The sequence below is a fragment of the Apodemus sylvaticus genome, chromosome 11, assembly GCF_947179515.1.
Source record: "Apodemus sylvaticus chromosome 11, mApoSyl1.1, whole genome shotgun sequence".
In the NCBI taxonomy this organism is placed as follows: Eukaryota; Metazoa; Chordata; class Mammalia; order Rodentia; family Muridae; genus Apodemus; species Apodemus sylvaticus.
Genome location: NC_067482.1, coordinates 37,596,981 through 37,615,899, shown reverse-complemented (window position 1 = coordinate 37,615,899; position 18,919 = coordinate 37,596,981). Strand labels below are relative to the sequence as shown.

The 18,919-nt window shown below is 43.8% G+C and overlaps 1 protein-coding gene across 4 annotated transcripts in view; it reads right to left on the bottom strand.

Moving 5' to 3' along the window:
* Nucleotides 1-15,521: 15,521 nt before the first annotated feature.
* Nucleotides 15,522-18,919, bottom strand: part of Txk (TXK tyrosine kinase) — a 55,010-nt gene continuing 51,612 nt past the window's right edge. For 3 of the 4 annotated variants that reach the window (XM_052198827.1, XM_052198825.1, XM_052198826.1), the window contains 3 exons: nucleotides 18,392-18,549; nucleotides 16,438-16,539; nucleotides 15,522-15,886 (listed from right to left, as the gene is read on the bottom strand). In XM_052198827.1, the coding sequence (XP_052054787.1) occupies nucleotides 15,818-15,886; nucleotides 16,438-16,539; nucleotides 18,392-18,549 (329 nt within the window). In that variant the 3' untranslated portion in view covers nucleotides 15,522-15,817. The remainder of the gene's footprint in view (nucleotides 15,887-16,437; nucleotides 16,540-18,391; nucleotides 18,550-18,919) is intronic. The other variant, XM_052198828.1, reaches the window with a different exon arrangement.

Here is an 18,919-nt window from a genome sequence, read left to right as displayed (position 1 = left end):
AGTGCTGGGATTACAGGCGTGTGTCACCACTGCCCGGCAAATGCTTCTCTTACTTTAGAATGGAAAGATGGCCCCAGACCACAGAGAGGCTGAACACTGAAGAAAATGGTTTTGCAGAGAGCAGTAACTAGCTTCCTAGTGACTAAGTCAGTTTGGAGGATAGCTCCAAAAAGACTCTGCATGCATGACAGAAAATAGAGTGCCAGAGATACCTAGATGTCATCAAAAATGAAACAATAGAACACACAGGTCCAAGGACAGCCTTCACCGGGCACAAAGCTCTGCTGTCCTTGCAAACTCTTGTGATTCTCACAGATCCCCAAGGAGTCAGGCATATAGAATCTTCCCACAAAAGGCATTTCTCACCAACCATAGAAAGAAAAAACAGAGAGTTAATTTGACTGAAAAATCAGTGTTATACTTTCTATATGGAGCATTGGGAATCTGCACCAGTTTGTGTGTGTGTGTGTGTGTCTGTCTGTCTGCCTGTCTCCAGCTTCTCCAGTTTCCTGCCTGAAAGACATTCTTCTCCAATGCTGGCTGACGGACATCTCCCTCCCACACCCCTAATCCATGCTTTTCCTGTTTTCCTGTATTTGTGGTCGATGCTCTTCTGCTCATAACCTCTTCTGCATTGCTTATTCTTTAGGTTTTGATTATTCTACAAATGCAGCCAGCCCCCAAATATGAACTTCTTGATTCTCTCAACTCTCTAGGCTTCTGGGAAGGTAAGTAGCAAAAGCTCTTTTAACCCTCAAAATCCAGCTAAATTAGCCAAACAACCTTTGCCCCATCATCAGAGTAACAATCATACCGGTGATGTTTACCTAAAGTCTTTTTCACAGTTTAGGCAGGGTTCCTTTTTTTTTAAGGTTTATTTATTTATTTTATGTATATGAGTGTCGCGCGCCTATCGTCTCGCCAGCAAGAACGACGCACAGCAACAGGATTCTTCTGCGGACACTCTTTAGTGTACAGCTTTTCGGTACCGCTCCTGACACTGAGAGTTCTGAACCGACCCCGGACAGGCCACCAACTGTCGGCACCTAACCTCGTCCCGCAAGGAAAGACACGACCAGGTTCTTCTCTGCAGCGCTTTATTCAGGACCTTGCTTTTCTTCTTCTACACAACCCCCCCCCCCCCCAGCCTGTCTTTTGCTGCCCTTATATAGCCCAGCAGCCCTTGCTTAGGGGCGTGTCGCATTGTGATAGGAGAACTAAGGTGCACCTCATTAGCATGCCAATGCTGAGTCATAGCGAAGCCATACTGCATGTGTGTCAAAGTTGTTTACCAACTGCACGTGTGTCAAAGTTGTTTGCACATGTGTCAAAGTTGTTTACCAGGACTAAATATTTCCTGCCAGCGCCGTCTTGCAAAGGTGCTGGATAAAGGGGCTTCCCACATATGAGTACACTGTAGCTGTCTTCAGACACACCAGAAGAGGGCACGGGGTCTCATTACAGATGGTTGTGAGCCACCATGGCTGGGTTGCTGGGAATTGAACTCAGGACCTTTGGAAGAGCAGTCAGTGCTCTTAACCACTGAGCCATCTCTCCAGCCCATGCAGGGTTCTTTTTCAATGCCAAAAATGGAACTCAGGGTCGGGAACACACTAGGGAGGTGCTCTGTGCTGAGCTATATCCCAAGTCATGAATTTTATGTGCTCTAGATGATGGGGCAAGGATATGTTCTTGGATATCCTTTTCTAAAGGGTGTATTTATGGCTGTATCTATTTGAGTGTTGAGTGTGTGTATGTGTGAGCCACATGAGTACAATGCCCATGGGGTCAAAAGAGGGTATTGGATCTCCTGGAACTGAAATTAAGGATGCTCGTAGAATGCCATGTGAGTACTGGGACCCAACCCAGGTCTTCTGCAAAAGCAGCCAGTGGTGTTAGCTGCTGAGTTCTCTCTCCAGCCTGTGTTCTTGGACAGTCTTATGCCTCCCAGGTTTCTGCATGTTTATATGTATCATGCACATCCAGATGCAAGATGCACCCTACAGGCTTCCCGCTCAAACATCGTGCCCATGATCCTAGCAGACACCACTGAAAAACGGGGTTAAGAAAGGAAAGGGACATAATGGGCAACCTAACAAAACAGACATTAAATTTCCCTCAGTCTGCTAGAGTCACCTGTACTGGCTGGTTTTGTGTGTCAACTTGACACAGGCTGGAGTTAGCACAGAGAAAGGAGTTTCAGTTGGGAAAGTGCCTCCATGAGATCCAGCTGTGAGGCATTTTCTCAATTAGTGACCAGGGGGGAGGGGCCCTTGTGGGTGGTGCCATCTCTGGGCTGGTAGTCTAGGGTTCTATGAGAGAGCAGGCTGAGCAAGCCAGGGAAAGCAAGCCAGTAAGTAACATCCCTCCATGGCCTCTGCATCAGCTCCTGCTTCCTGACCTGCTTGAGTTCCAGTCCTGACTTCCTTTGGTGATGAGCTGCAATGTGGAAGTGTAAGCTCAATAAACCCTTTCCTCCCCAACTTGCTTCTTGGTCATGATGTTTGTGCAGGAATAGAAACCCTGACTAAGACACCACCATGTGCCGCCCTTCTTCTAGCTGTTGTGTCTGCTTCCCCCAGTGCACTTAACTTTCTTGATTAGGCCAAGCATTGCATCAGTCTCCAATGCTAACTCCTGAACTCCTTCAGCCAAAGATCAGCTTTCTCATCAAATGTTTAAAAGCACCCAGGCTCCTTACAAGGCAATTAGAGATGCAAACCCATGAGAGTGAGACTGTGTGTGTGTGTGTGTCTGTCTGTCTGTCTGTCTGTCTCTGTGTCTGTGTTATAGTAAGCTCATATCTTTCATGTCTCCCTTTTTCAAGTTCTCTTGCCAAATTCCCCCTCATTTGCCCTGCAATATACGTCTACATTTTCTTTTTGTAGCACCCCATCTTAGTTTGGATTTTATTGCTGTGAGGAGACACCATGACCAAGACAAGTCTTATAAAGAACAACATTTAATCAGTGTTGGCTTACACTTTCGGAGGTTTAGTCTAGTTACCATCATGGCAGGAAGCATGGCAGCATGCAGGCAGACAGGTTCTGGAGATGGAGCGGACAAATTCTACATCTTGATCCAAAGGCAGCAAGAAGAGACTGAGTACCACACTCTGCATAGGCTGGGTGTTTGAGAGACCTCAAAGCCCACCCCACAGTTACACTCTTTCTCCAAAAAGACCATACCTCCTAATAATGCTTGTCTTAGTCAGGGTTTCTATTCCTGCACAAACATCATGACCAAGCAGCAAGTTGGGGAGGAAAGGGTTTATTCAGCTTACACTTCCACACTGCTGTTCATCACCAAAGGAAGTCAGGACTGGAACTCAAGCAGGTCAGGAAGCAGGAGCTGATGCAGAGGCCATGGAGGGATATTACTTACTAGCTTACTTCCCATGGTTTGCTCAGCCTGCACTCTTATAGAACCCAAGAGCACCTACAAGGGGCCCTCCTTTCTTGATCACTAATTGAGAAAATGCCTTACAGATGGATCTCATGGAGACATTTCCTTGAGGGAGGCTTCTTTCTCTGTGATAACTCCAGCCTGTATCAAGTTGACACACAAATCCAGCCAGTACAGTGCTACTCTTTAGGGGCCAAGAATTCATATACATGAGTTTATTAGAGACCATATCTATTCAAATCACCACACATCCAAAATCTGCTCAATCCTCCCCAATATTTTAAGTTATACCTGGAATAAACTGAAATGGAGACAACGAAGAGATAGATTAATTGTAGCTCAACTAACAAAACCTGGCATGATCCAGGATACCATTAGAAGTCTTTAGGCTGCTTTCATGGCCAGTGGAGAATGGCAGAGTGTAGCCAAGGCTATGAGGGGAACCCTCGAGATGGCTGCTGGCACCATTGGCATCTTCATTTGGGAGCATGGCTTAGCATGCTATGATGGCTAAACGTGCTCATGTCTTCAGCTCGAAATGCCACTCCTTGGCATATGCCTAACAAAAATATAGACTTATTTTCTCCAAAAGACAACAACAAAAAATTCTTAGTAGTTTAAAAGTTAGAGGAAGCACAAATATCCAAAAAAAGTAAAGCAGATGAGTGGACTGGCTATGTAATGTAAGTCAATGCAGAAACAGACAAATAAAATGAGATGTAACTCACAGATAGACCAAAAATACGTATAGTTTAGTAACAGAAGACAGGCACCAAAGAGCACTTGCTATAGGATCCCATCCATATAAACACAGAGGTAGCCCACACTAATCCTTGGTATTAGAGATCATGATATTAAAACTATATATTGCCCAGTACGGTAGCACATGTCTTTAATCTCAGAATTCTGGAGGCAGAGGCAGGAAGATCTTTATGAGTTCAAGGCCAGACTGGTCTACATAGTGAATTCCAGGACAGCAAAGACTACATAGTCTCTGACTCCAATACAATAAATAAGTAAATAAATAACTAAACAAATAAATACCTCTGGGGTTAGAGATTTATATAGGGAGAGCAAATTGCTTGAGATTCTGGGGAAGAATACCTCTAGGCCTGCATCTGGCTACACAGATGTCTGTGCCGGGTGAATATTAGTAAGACTCTCTACATGCTGTGTGCTTTTCTCTTTTTTAATTTTTAAATTTGTTTCTAGTCAACACAGCTGCCATACTAGGCTAGGACTCAGATCAGAGCACTGCTCAGCCCTCCTCAGAGAAGCTTCCTGCAACCTGTGGAAATTATCCCAGAGACCCACAACTGAACAATGTTCACAGTGAGAGACTCTGTGGGATAAGTGGGGTGTCATTATCACACCTTACCCTTCAAGGCTCAGGGATCTGTGCATAAAGAAAGCCAGAAAGACTATAAGAGTCAGAGATAGTAGCCGACTCCAAAGAATCAGCCTCTCCCAGACACAACAGAACTGATGCACATATGAACTCATAGAGACTCCGACAGCATGCATGAGCCCTGCATACATTCAAGCCAAATAAGGTCCCAGAAGGGAAAATGGACACATCTTAGGGTTTTTTGTTTTTTTTTTTTACATTTTTTTATTCGATATATTTTTTATTTACATTTCAAATGATTTCCCCTTTTCTAGCCCCCCACTTCACGAAAGTCCCGCAAGCCCCCTTCTCTCCCCCTGTCCTCCCACCCACCCCTTCCCACTTCCCCGTTCTGGTTTTGCCGAATACTGCTTCACTGAGTCTTTCCAGAACAAGGGGCCACTCCTCCTTTCTTCTTGTACCTCATTTGATGTGTGGATTATGTTTTGGGTATTCCAGATTTCTAGGTTAATATCCACTTATTAGTGAGTGCATACCATGATTCACCTTTTGAGTCTGGGTTACCTCACTTAGTATGATGTTCTCTTGCTCCATCCATTTGCCTAAGAATGTCAAGAATTCATTGTTTCTGATGGCTGAATAGTACTCCATTGTGCAGATATACCACATTTTTTGCATCGACTCTTCTGTTGAGGGATACCTGGGTTCTTTCCAGCATCTGGCAATTATAAATAGGGCTGCTATGGACATAGTAGAGCATGTATCCTTATTACATGGTGGGGAATCCTCTGGGTATATGCCCAGGAGTGGTATAGCAAGATCTTCTGGAAATGAGGTGCCCAGTTTTCAGAGGAACCGCCAGACTGATTTCCAGAGTGGTTGTACCAATTTGCAACCCCACCAGCAGTGGAGGAGTGTTCCTCTTTCTCCACACCCTCTCCAACACCTGCTGTCTCCTGAATTTTTAATCTTAGCCATTCTGTCTGGTGTAAGGTGAAATCTCAGGGTTGCTTTGATTTGCATTTCCCTAATGACTAATGAAGTTGAGCATTTTTTAAGATGCTTCTCCGCCATCCGAAGTTCTTCAGGTGAGAATTCTTTGTTTAACTCTGTACCCCATTTTTTAATAGGGTCGTTTGGTTTTCTGGAGTCTAACTTCTTGAGTTCTTTATATATATTGGATATTAGCCCTCTATCTGATGTAGGATTGGTGAAGATCTTTTCCCAATTTGTTGGTTGCCGATTTGTCCTCTTGATGGTGTCCTTTGCCTTACAGAAACTTTGTAATTTTATGAGGTCCCATTTGTCAATTCTTGATCTTAGAGCATACGCTACTGGTGTTCTGTTCAGAAACTTTCTCCCTGTACCGATGTCCTCAAGGGTCTTCCCCAATTTCTTTTCTATTAGCTTCAGAGTGTCTGGCTTTATGTGGAGGTCCTTGATCCATTTGGATTTGAGCTTAGTACAAGGAGACAAGGATGGATCAATTCGCATTCTTCTGCATGTTGACCTCCAGTTGAACCGGCACCATTTGTTGAAAAGGCTATCTTTTTTCCATTGGATGTTTTCAGCCTCTTTGTCGAGGATCAAGTGGCCATAGGTGTGTGGGTTCTGGATCTTCAATCCTGTTCCATTGATCTGCCTGCCTGTCACTGTACCAATACCATGCAGTTTTTAACACTATTGCTCTGTAGTATTGCTTGAGGTCAGGGATACTGATTCCCCCAGAATTTCTTTTGTTGCTGAAAATAGTTTTAGCTATCCTGGGTTTTTTGTTATTCTAGATGAATTTGATAATTGCTCTTTCTAACTCTGTGAAGAATTGAGTTGGGATTTTGATGGGTATTGCATTGAATCTGTATATTGCTTTTGGCAAAATGGCCATTTTAACTATATTGATTCTACCGATCCATGAGCATGGGAGGTTTTCCCATTTTTTGAGGTCTTCTTCCATTTCCTTCTTCAGAGTCTTGAAGTTCTTGTCATACAGATCTTTCACATGTTTGGTAAGAGTCACCCCAAGATACTTTATACTGTTTGTGGCTATTGTGAAGGGGGTCATTTCCATAATTTCTTTCTCAGCCTGCTTATCCTTTGAGTATAGGAAGGCCACTGATTTGCTTGAGTTGATTTTATAACCTGCCACTTTGCTGAAGTTGTTTATCAGCTGTAGGAGTTCTCTAGTGGAGTTTTTTGGGTCACTTAGGTAGACTATCATGTCATCTGCAAATAATGACTGTTTGACTTCTTCCTTTCCAATTTGTATCCCTTTGACCTTATGTTGTTGAATTGCCCGAGCTAGTACCTCAAGTACAATATTGAAAAGAAAAGGAGAAAGGGGGCAGCCCTGTCTAGTCCCTGATTTCAGTGGGATTGCTTCAAGTTTCTCTCCATTTAGTTTGATGCTGGCTACCGGTTTGCTGTATATTGCTTTTACTATGTTTAGGTATGGGCCTTGAATTCCTGTTCTCTCCAAGACTTTAAGCATGAAAGGATGCTGAATTTTGTCAAATGCTTTTTCAGCATCCAATGAAATGACCATGTGGTTTTTTTTCTTTGAGTTTGTTTATGTAGTGGATTGCATTGATGGATTTCCGTATATTGAACCAACCCTGCATTCCCAGGATAAAGCCTACTTGATCATGGTGGATGATCGTTTTGATGTGTTCTTGGATTCGGTTGGCAAGAATTTTATTGAGTATTTTTGCATCGATGTTCATAAGGGAAACTGGTCTGAAGTTCTCTTTCTTTGTTGGATCTTTGTGTGATTTTGGTATCAGCGTAATTGTGGCTTCATAGAAGGAATTGGGTAGTGTTCCTTCTGTTTCTATTTTGTGGAATAGTTTGAAGAGTATTGGTGCTAACTCTTCTTTGAAGGTCTGATAGAATTCTGCACTGAAACCATCTGGTCCTGTGCTTTTTTTGGTTGGAAGACTTTCTATGACTCCTTCTATTTCATTAGGCGTTATGGGACTGTTTAGATGAACTATTTGGTCCTGATTTAATTTTGGTATTTGGTATCTGTCAAGGAAATTGTCTATTTCCTCCAGATTCTCCAGTTGTGTTGAGTATAGGCTCTTGTAGTAGGATCTGATGATTTTTTGGATTTCCTCAGTTTCCGTTGTTATATTTCCCTTTTCATTTCTAAGTTTGTTAATATGGATACTTTCTCTGTGCCCTTTGGTCAGTCTGGCTAAGGGTTTATCTATCTTGTTGATTTTCTCAAAGAACCAGCTCCTGGTTTTGTTGATTCTTTGTATGGTTCTCTTTGTTTCTACTTGATTGATTTCAACCCTGAGTTTGATGATTTCCTACCTTCTACTCCTCCTGGGTGAAATGGCTTCTTTTTGTTCTAGGGCTTTCAGGTGTGTCATTAAGCTGGTAATGTATGCTCTCTCCATTTTCTTTTTGGAGGCACTCAGGGCTATGAGTTTTCCTCTTAGCACTGCTTTCATTGTGTCCCATAGATTTGGGTATGTTGTGTCTTCATTTTCATTGTGTTCTAAAAAGTCTTTCTTTATTTCTTCCTTGACCAAGGTATCATTGAGTAGAATATTGTTCAGTTTCCATGTGTATGTGGGTTTTCTGTTGTTTTTGTTGCTATTGAAGACCACTTTTACTCCATAGTGATCTGATAGGAGGCATGGGATTAGTTCGATCTTATATTTGTTGAGGTCTGTCTTGTGACCAATTATATGGTCAATTTTGGAGAAGGTACCATGAGGTGCTGAGAAAAAGGTATATTCTTTTGCTTTAGGATAGAATGTTCTATATATATCTGTTAAATCTAATTGGTCCAAAGCTTCAATTAGTTTTACTGTGTCCCTGTTTAGTTTCTGTTTTCCTGATCGGTCCATTGAGGAAAGTGCAGTGTTGAAGTCACCCACAGTTATTGTGTTAGGTGCAATGTGTACTTTGAGCTATAGAAAAGTTTCTTTTATGAATGAGGGCACCCTTGTGTTTGGGGCATATATGTTCAGGATTAAGAGTTCTTCTTGTTGTATTTTTCCTTTGACCAGCAAGAAGTGTTCCTCAGAGTCTCTTTTGATGACTTTGGGTTGAAAGTCAATTTTATCTGATATTAAAATGGCTACTCCAGCTTGTTTCCTGGGACCATTTGCTTGTAAAATTGTCTTCCAGCCTTTTACTCTAAGGTAGTGTTAGTCTTTGACCCTGAGGTGTGTTTCCTGTAAGCAGCAAAATGTAGGGTCCTGTTTACTTATCCAGTCAGTTAGTCTATGTCTTTTTATTGGTGCATTGAGTCCATTGATGTTAAGAGATATTAAGGAATAGTGATTGTTACTTCCTGTCATTTTTGATGTTATTTTTTAAATTTGATTTGTTAACTTCTTTTGGGCTTGATGAAAGGTTACTATCTTGCTTTTTCCAGGGTGATGTTTCCCACCTTGTATTGGTGTTTTCCTCCTATTATCCTTTGTAGGGCTGGGTTTGTGGATAGATATTGGGTAAACTTGGTTTTGTCATGGAATATCTTAGTTTCTCCATCTACGGTGATTGAGAGTTTTGCTGGATATAGTAGTTTTGGCTGGCATTTGTGTTCTCTTAGAGTCTGCATGAGATCTGCCCAGGATCTTCTATCCTTCATAGTCTCAGGTGAAAAGTCTGCTGTGATTCTGATAGGTCTTCCTTTATATGTTACTTGGCCTTTTTCTCTTACTGCCTTTAATATTCTTTCTTTGTTTAGTACATTTGGTGTATTGATTATTATGTGACTGGAAGTATTTCTGTTCTGGTCCAGTCTGTTTGGAGTTCTGTAGGCTTCTTGTATATTCATGGGCATCTCTCTCTTTAGGTTAGGGAAGTTTTCTTCCATAATTTTATTGAAGATATTTGCTGGCCCTTTAAGTTGTAAATCTTCACTCTCCTCTATGCCTATAATCCTTAGGTTTGGTCTTCTCATTGTGTCCTGGATTTCCTGGATATTTTGGGTTACAAGCTTTTTGCATTTTGCATTTTCTTTAACTGTTGAGTCCATGGTTTCTATGGTATCTTCAGCATCTGAGATTCTTTCTTCTATCTCTTGTATTCTGTTGTTGATATTTGCATCTATATCCCCTGATTTCTTCCCACGGCTTTCTATCTCCAAAGTTGTCTCCCTTTGAGTTTTCTTAGTTGTTTCTACTTCTGATTTTAGATCCTGGATGGTTTTGCTTAGCTCCTTCACTTGCTTGTTTGTGCTTTCCTGTAATTCTTTAAGAGATTTTTGTGTTTCCTCTTTCATGACAGCCTGTTGACCAAAGTTCTCCTGTATTTCTTTAAGTGCTTTTTGCGTTTCCTCATTATTGGCTTTTGTATTCTCCTGGATTTCTTTCAATGATTTTTGTGTTTCCCTTGCAAGGGCTTCTAACTTTTGATCCATTTTCTCCTGAATTTCTTTAAGTATGTCCTTCATGTGTTCCTGTACCTGCATCATGACCAGTGATTTTAAATCCAAATCTTGTTTTACTGGTGTGATGGGGTATCCAGGACATGCTGGTAAAGGAGAATTGGGTTCAGATGTTGCCATATTGCCTTGATTTCTGTTAGTGACGTTCCTGCGTTTGCCTTTTGCCATCTAGTTCTCACTGGTGTTAGTTGGTCTTGTCAATGCTGGACTCACCAGTGCAAGCTGCCCCTTCCCAGGTGGCCTCTGGTGCACAGCTTACCTCCTGCACTGCCTGGAGACAGGGTGCTGCTGCCCAGGCTGTTCAGATCCCGAAGCAGACACCTGAAGGCCCCCGGTGGAGCCCCGCTGGATTCACCGGAGCACACCGACTTCTCCCTGCTGGCTGCCCGGAAGCCCCTCTTGCCTCTTGCAGAACCTGGAGATGTGGTGTTGCCACCCAGGCTGATCTGGATCCGGAAGCGGAGAGGTCTGAGGGCTACCGCCAGAGGCCTCCAGACTGGAGCCTAAACTCTGTGCCACAGGAGCAAGCTGTGCTGTGAGCTCCCAGACTGCCTCTGGGTGCACACCAGGTCTCCCGCACTTCCTGGAGACTGAGTGCTGTAGCCCAGGCTGTTCAGATCCCAAAGCAGGCACCTGAAGGCTCCTGCTGGGGCCTGCTGGATTCACTGGAGCACACCGACTTCTCCCCGCTGGCCGCCCGGAAGCCCCTCTTGCCTCTTGCAGGACCTGGAGATGTGGTGTTGCTGCCCTGGCTGATCTGGATCCAGAAGCGGAGAGGTCTAAGGGCTACCGCCAGAGTCCTCCGGACTCATCTTAGGGTTTTATTGATGTAAAGAAACACTATGACCACAGCAAGACTTATAAAGGAAAGCATTTAACTGGGGCTGGCTTATAGATCAGAGATTTAGTCCATTACCATTGTTGATGAGAAGTGTCCCGACCCACAGGACAGTCAACAGGGTCCCCAGACCACCTAGGAGAAGGCGAGAGGCAAGAGACAGGAGAGATGGACAGCAAGACAGTGTTCTGATCAAGCTGTCAAATTTTATTTTTTACACAAGGCAATTTAAAGGCAAGTAAGCAGGTGTGGGGAGGGGTGAAAGGGGAAAGTCATTGTATTCAGGGAACAATCTCAGGGGGCCAGCATCATTTCTCAGGAACAGTTTCTCAGAATTGTCTCTCAGAATCTCAGGGAAGAGTTGGCAGGTGCTGTAGGAACTTGGCATCATAATTCGATCATGAGGAGGTAAGTTGGAAAGGAGTTGCTATGGTAACCTAACCACAGGTGAGCTTCCTTTGTTCGAGCCCACTCAAGTGAGCTCTGCAAGTACTGACCATCTAGCTTACTTGGCTACTCTTTAAACTAGTACATTTCCTTCTAAAAGCAGGCTAGAGAAAGCAGGCTAGAAATGGCTGAGAGGAGGGGGTTTTGAGATCTCTGTGAGAATGGTTCCTGGCAAGAAGCATGGCAGCATGCAGGCAGACATGATGTTGGAGAAGTAGCTGAGTGTTCTACAACGCTCCTGTTGGCAGGCAGCAGGGAGAGAGAGAGAGAGAGAGAGAGAGAAAGAGAGAGAGAGAGAGAGACAGAGAGACAGAGACAGAGAGACAGAGAGACAGAGAGAGACAGAGAGACAGAGAGAGAGACTGGGCTTGGCGTCAGCGTTTGAAACCTCAAAACCCACACCCAGTAATACACTTCCTCCAATAAGGCCTCCTATTAGTGCCACGCTCTATGAACCTATGGAGGCCATTGTCATTCAAACCGCCACAGACACAAAGTCCCATTCCCAACCAAAAACCTATTGGAGATAGATGCCTTTTGAGAAAGGAGAAATTAATGCTCTCCAATGAAGTGTCACTGGATATATCAACCATAGTCAAATGCAGGCTGAATGCCCAAGAATATGTGGACAAAAAAGGGGGGTCTCATTTTTTGTGTAATTTTTGTTTTGTTTTAGATTTGGTTTTGTCTGATTGGTTTTCTGGTTTTTAGTTTGCCTGCTGTGATTTTCATTTTTGCTGTTGCCTTTCTTTTTTATTTTATAGAGAAAGAGATGTCACACTGAGTGGGGAGTGGGTAAGGAAGTGAGGCAATCTGGGAGGACTTGTGGGAAGGGAAAGAGTATGCTCAAAATATGATATATGAAAAACCAGTAACAGTTTAAATATGTATTTGGTCATATATATATATGTATATATATATATGTATGTATACATGAGTGTATACATATATATATGTAATCTATTTACATGTATGTCTGCATGACAAAGGAGGGCATCAGATCCCATTATAGAAGTTGGTGAGCCACCATGTGGTTTCTGGGAATTGAACAAAGGACTTCATACATGAAAAGCATATGCTGTTTTTCTGAGCTAAACTCCCAGCTCTGTGTACTTATGTATGTGGGAGTCAAGGATAACATAGCAAGCCAATACATGTTTCTCTACGATCTAGAACTTACTTAAGGGTTCACCTGTCCTTTGTAAGTCATCCAAGATAAAACTGCAGTGTTGGGTACCAGACCACATGTCTGCCTCATACATTGTGGAGCCAAAGAAGTGTTAGGTAACAGAAGGGCTGGAGTCCCGTGAACTGTCAACCTACAAGATATTCCTACAAGAGGGAAACCAAGGAAGGGGATTTCTAGAATCAAGGTGAACTGCACATGACATGATTCCAACACCAGTAATTACTCATGCTCTCTGGGCAGGTGAGGGCGAGCGTTGGTTGGCTTCGTGGAGACTGTGGACAATCACAGAGACAAGAGGCTGTACAGGCACTATTCTCTGGTAGGTATCCTTCTACAAAACAATGCCGAAAACATAGTTCTTGATTAAAGATGTCTTGTGTGTTTGTCTGTCAATCTGGTAGGAGTGTAAACTTGTACAGTTAGTAAGGAAATCAGTATGAAAGTTCCTCAGAAAATTAGGAACCAATCTATCTCAAAATCCAGCTATAACTCTCCTGGGCATACACGCAAAGGTTGGGTTGGACCTAACACAAGGACTTGTATTCAACCATGTTCATTGCTGCTCTGTTCATAACTTAGAAACTGGAAACAACCTAGATGTCCTTCAACTGAAGAATGGACTGAAACAAAATGGTACATTTACACAATAGAGTATTACTCAGTTGTTAAAATAGTGACATCATGAAATTTACAGGCCAATGGATGGAACTAGAAAAAAAATCATCCTGAGTGAGGTGATTCAGATCCAGAAAGATAAAGACAATACATATTCACATATATGTGGATATTAGCCATTAAATAAATGATAGCCAAGCTATAATCTATAGATCCAGAGAGGTTAGGTATAGAGGAAGGGACTGGGTTGGGGGGGGGGCACATGGATGTCCCTGGGAGTAGGAAATGGAATGAATTTTATGGGTAGAGTAGCTTCTGACAGAACACGATCAAGAGGACCCAGGTAGAGTGGGAAGAGGGGATGGGTTGAGGAAGGGCTTAGTGACCAGAACCAAAGACTAGATAACCCAGAAATTTAGGGTAAACCCAAATACTACTGATTCAAAACAAATAATAATAATAATAAGACTCCTAATGCTATTCTGCCATTCTCATAGATTACCGTCTTCTTCAGAATCAGAGAAGCTTTCTCCTGATGCAGATGTGAACAAATACAGAGACCCACCCCCAGCCAGACACTACACAGAGAATGAGACCTTGTAATATACCGCTCTAAATGGGATGTCTCCATCCAATCTCTCTCCTGAGAGTTCAGGGAACCCCACAGAAGAGGAGAGAGAAAGAGTGTAAGAGGCAAGGGGACGGAGAATCCCTGGAGAGCATGGGCCTCTGAGAAAAGGCCATCTGAGCTCATAGAGACTCAAGCAGCAGGCTCTGCGCAGACACAGGTCTGCTCCAAGCTCCCTGTCTTTATAGCACAGTGTTCATGGGACTCCTGACTGTGTGAGCATGTGGCACTGATTCTTGTGCTTTCTCCTGAGGCTTTCTTCCTTCTGACGGCTTGCCTTGTCCAACTTCCACGTGACAGTTTTTGTTTTTTCTTATCCTATTTTTTTTTGTCATATTTGGCTGTTATCTTTTAGAAGCCTGTTCTTTCCTAATGAGAGACAGAAATGTGTGGATCTGGAGGGAGGTGGTGGACAGGAACTGGCTAGAGGAAGCTGTAATTAGGATACATTTAAAAATAAAGAAAAGAAAAGCCACTAGGAGCATAGAGTAAAACATGAACATGAAGTATGTTCCCTTACAACCACCCAGTAGGGAGGGATAGTTTATGAATAATGGCCCCTACCAATAAGTTTCCTGTAATCAGACTTGCACTTTACACAGTGTTCTTCTCATGGGGTTTCTGAAGCACTCGGAATAATAAAAATCAATTTCCAGTCAATTCCCACTAAGACTGTCAGATAAACTAAGAGCTGTGCTGAAACTAGCTATGTAGATCAGGCTATCCTAGAACTCACAGAGATCCTCCTACCTCCGTCTCAGGCACTGGAATTAAAGGGGTTAGACCTAGGTCTCTGCTCACATGTAGCAGACGTGCAGCTTGGTCTTTGTGTGAGTCATGACCTGGAGTGGATGCTCCCAAAAGCTGTTGCCTATACATGGGATATGTTCTTCTAGCTGGGCTGCCTTGTCTGGCCTCAGTGGGAGAGGAAGCTCCTAGCCTCACAGAGACTTAAAGTGCCGGGGTTGGGAAGGACATCTAGTGGGGCTCCCACCCACCCAGAGGAGAGAATGGGAGAGAGGAGGGGGCAAGGACTGTGGGAAGGGGTGACCGGGAAGGGGCATTAAGTGGGATATAAAGTGAATAAGAAAAAAGAGAGTGTGCCACCCACTGGGATAAACTAGGATTTAACTGTAACTGTTGATTGTTTCATTTGCTTAATGTTACATCTAGACACCTTCTTGGGGCTTCCTCATTTGGACAGAGTAAGACATCTTTCAGAAAGAACCAGAGACTGTCATTATAGAGAAATGAGGTGTCTTAGGTTCCTCTGTCTCACATATATAAAGGATGAACTATCAGGTCTGAAGGTGGGCTCTGGGGTTTCCTGATATCAGACAGCATTATAAATAGCAATTTCACCAAGATATGTTCAAAGGGTACTTTGGTTCAGATTTTAAACAGTGCTTAAAACTAGACTTAGGCCCCGCAATAATCAAAAGAGTTTATTAAATAACATACGGCAAGACTATACAAGACATTTCCAGAATGTTCACATAGGTTTCCAAAGCTGTTTTCTATAAACATTTATACAGCCCCGACTTGGGGAAGGTTTCTTTATTTCATGAGTTGACAGAATCTGATTTTTTCCCCCCTGTGCATGGACACTCCAGAGAGAAATATGAGTCCTCAAGAAGTTGCCTCATGAAGAATCAGGGGTCTGTGTACACTCAAGGGTCGTGAGGGTGCCTCTCATGAGGAAGCCACCCGGAAGGCTGATGTGGAGTGTAGAGAAGTGTAGTTCAGAAGTCCCTCTCACACCTGTACAAAGGCTGCCATCAGAATTAGTTTACATTGAAATCAGTGTGACAAGCCTGTGACCTTTGTTCCGTTGCCGAGGGTCAACAACCCAAGTGGAGATACTCCCCACCAGTGACGCTGTGATTTCACCTTGTGACAGTTTTGCAAGATGACCCTGTGGGCCGGTGCTCCACGTAAGGTCACCAAGTTTCAGCGATCTCTGTGAGAGCCTGCAGCAGCTCAGCAAATGTCGGACGGCCTTTGGGGTTCTGGGAAGACAGGGAAAGAGAGATCAGCCCAGTTCGCTCCTCACGCAGACGGCAGCTGCGGAGCGTGTAGGACCTCAGCCTGCGCTGGTTCTGCACCAGTTGAAGAACAGCATGCTTTGGCTGACACACAGTGACACGAATGACATGTGGGGACTGCATGGGTGGGCGTGGATGAGAACAGAGCAACCGCCCATATAAGACGGCCAGCGTCATAAACGTTAGTTACCCGTGGCTATGTAAATAAATGGAAGAGGAATAAGTATTTCAACTTCGTTCTTCAATCGCACCAGCCACTTTTCAAATCCTCTGTAGCCAGAGGTGCCTAGTGTGTGGACAGAGCACATGTAGAATATTTCTACCTGACAGAAGTTTTTTTCTGGAAAATGACAGGGATTCAGAGTGTGAGGTCCCCCCAATTCCACATCAGTACTGGCTTAACTATGCTGGTCCCCTCTAGCAGGAAGGGTTTCATATAGAAAGCAAAAGGCATGTCTCTGAGTCTCCTCCAGGGACCTTGTAGATGCTGGAGCACAGTTAAGCAAACCTCTGACCTTGGAAGCAGCGATCAGAGCTCCTTTCCCTGTTTTACTGTGCCATGTGCTTTGGCTCTGTCCGCCTGGGGAAAAGCATGGCGCTGTTGGCATCGTTGGAACCTGCGGGAGTTAGAACTACTCACTGCCTGGGACAGAGGGGGTGGGGCAGGCGGAAGACAGCGTGAGCATAGCCTGAGCCTTGGTGAGGGCCTAGGAATAAATCATGGGGCCTTTCGGGAAGGGCCATGGTCAGCAGGTGGAACTTCTGCCATGTTTATCAATGCTAACACAACCGTTTTCATTTAAATAGTAAATTCATGTTATTCCAATTATCTTGTGATCAAAAACAGCCAGGTTAAGGAATCCATTCAAACAAATATGTACCTAGTCCCAAACTATATATATATCAGTGATTTCTAGACAGACTGGCCATCCTTGAGCCTCGAGGCTTCACTTAGGCTATTAGACTTCCATAATTACATGTTATTCACCTGCCCTCCGAGAGAGAGAGAGAGAGAGAGAGAGAGAGAGAGAGAGAGAGAGAGAGAGCTATGGCAGAGTTGGAACTAGAAAAAATGAGCTTTGTATCTCAGTGTGTGTGCGTGCAGTGTTTGAGTAAATTTTCTGACTGCAGTTTGAGCCGGTTTCCTTGTCCCTTCTGTGCTCTTCCTGTTACCCTTCCTGTTTCTCTAGCTCATAAATAATAAGTAAGATCACACTGTTCTGTGCACATGCGTGTGCTTATTAATAATGCTCCTTGACTTGGGATACAGCCATCTCCTAATAAACCCATCCTAAGTTTAAAATGTCATAAGCTGAAGATGGATGTTATGTGAGTACTCTCCCAGAAACCACAGCTTAGCAACCTCTGCAGTAGTCATGTGTTCAATCTTGTGATCCGCGGCTGCCTGGAAGATGGTCTCCATCCCAGCATCCCAGTAGAGGCTCCTACTTTCTGCTATTCACGCAGGAAAAGATCAGCATTTGATGCTTGAAAAATGGCATTGTGAAGTTGGAAAATCCTAAGTCAAAACCGTCGGGGCCACCATCTGCATGACCTAGGCTGTTTACCTTGTGATGGTAAAGACATCCCCCTGTTGCTACTGACAGCTAGCGTACTTGACAGGTCTCAGGTCTTTCATGACTCCTTGTGGAACAGCTAATCCTGACTATTTGCATACACTGGGATCTTCCTAAATGAAACACTTCTCTGGAATAGGAACAGTTCCATCACTCTGGAAATTCTGGTTTCCGCAGTGTTTGTGGACTGGGACTCAAACGATGCGTGTGAGTTTGTTTGTGTTTCAGGCAGCAGGAGTTCCCCCTGGCCCAACCAAGCTGTGATGTTTCTGGGCTAGGCCTGCTAACTAAAGAGCAGAGCTCTCAAAAAAAATCACAGTCTGAGGAGAGCAGGAGGGCTGTTGAATAGACGCCCAGAAAGGGAGGTGGGGGGGGGCGGGGCGGGGCAGGGAGACAGAAACCCATCCCTCTGGCTTCATTTTTAATCTTGGCATTTCAACAAAAAGAGCAGCTTCTCAGTGATGGTTTCCCAAGTGGTGGCTCCCGGCACAGTCTGCCTTTGGTTTCTATTCTGGTTTAATCTCCCTATCAGGAGTCTCACACGCCAGGAGGAGATGCAGCCCTTGGATGTGGAAATGAACAGAAGTGAAGCAAGTGAATAAAACAGCTTCCTCCTTATCCTGTGGGGAAGTTCAACAAACCAGATTCTGTCCTCAGCTCCGCCACCCGGATTAGATAATAGTTCATCTACTCAAGAGGCTTTAGAAACATCCAGTTTCTGCACGAGCCAATCTCAGACAGACAAGACTTGGAAATGAGCTCCCAGATGAAACCCCATTGTGAAAAAATGAAATGGACTTGAGACCAGGGTGAGGGACGTCATAAGAGAAATGATGTACTGACTCTCGGTTTTAGCTGCCATGGCACAGTCTCAATAATAAAGGACACCTACCTCATGCCAGCAACTGTACATAACTTTATATATGGACATGGGGGCCAGGTGAGGACGATACAGCCGGAAACCTTGAGAAATGGCTTCCACCACTTGCAAATTTGTCTTATTTTCAAAAGGCATTTTTCCTTCTGTAAAAACTTCCCACATTAAAACTCCTGCAGATAAAACATGCAAAAACAAGGGTCACTTGGAACCAAAACAAGGGTTTCTTTCAAATTGCAAGATGTTAATCTCCTCCACCCTCGGAAGCCAAGGTGCAAAGATACCAAGAAGCCAAGGTGCAAATCCCATAAGCCTTGAAAGTATAAAGTGAATGGTGTGGGCTTTTTTTCCTAATCCAGATATTAAATTCAAATTGTTAAGCTGGAAAACAGATGAGCTCTGCATGACTAAACAAGGGACTTTATTAACCACACTGGAAACTCAGTGGTGACACAGAGCCTTTCCTCCAGGCCTCTGTGATATGGGCAAAATGCTGTATTTGCTTTCTATGTCACCAGACTTCTTACAGCTTCAGGGCAAGCG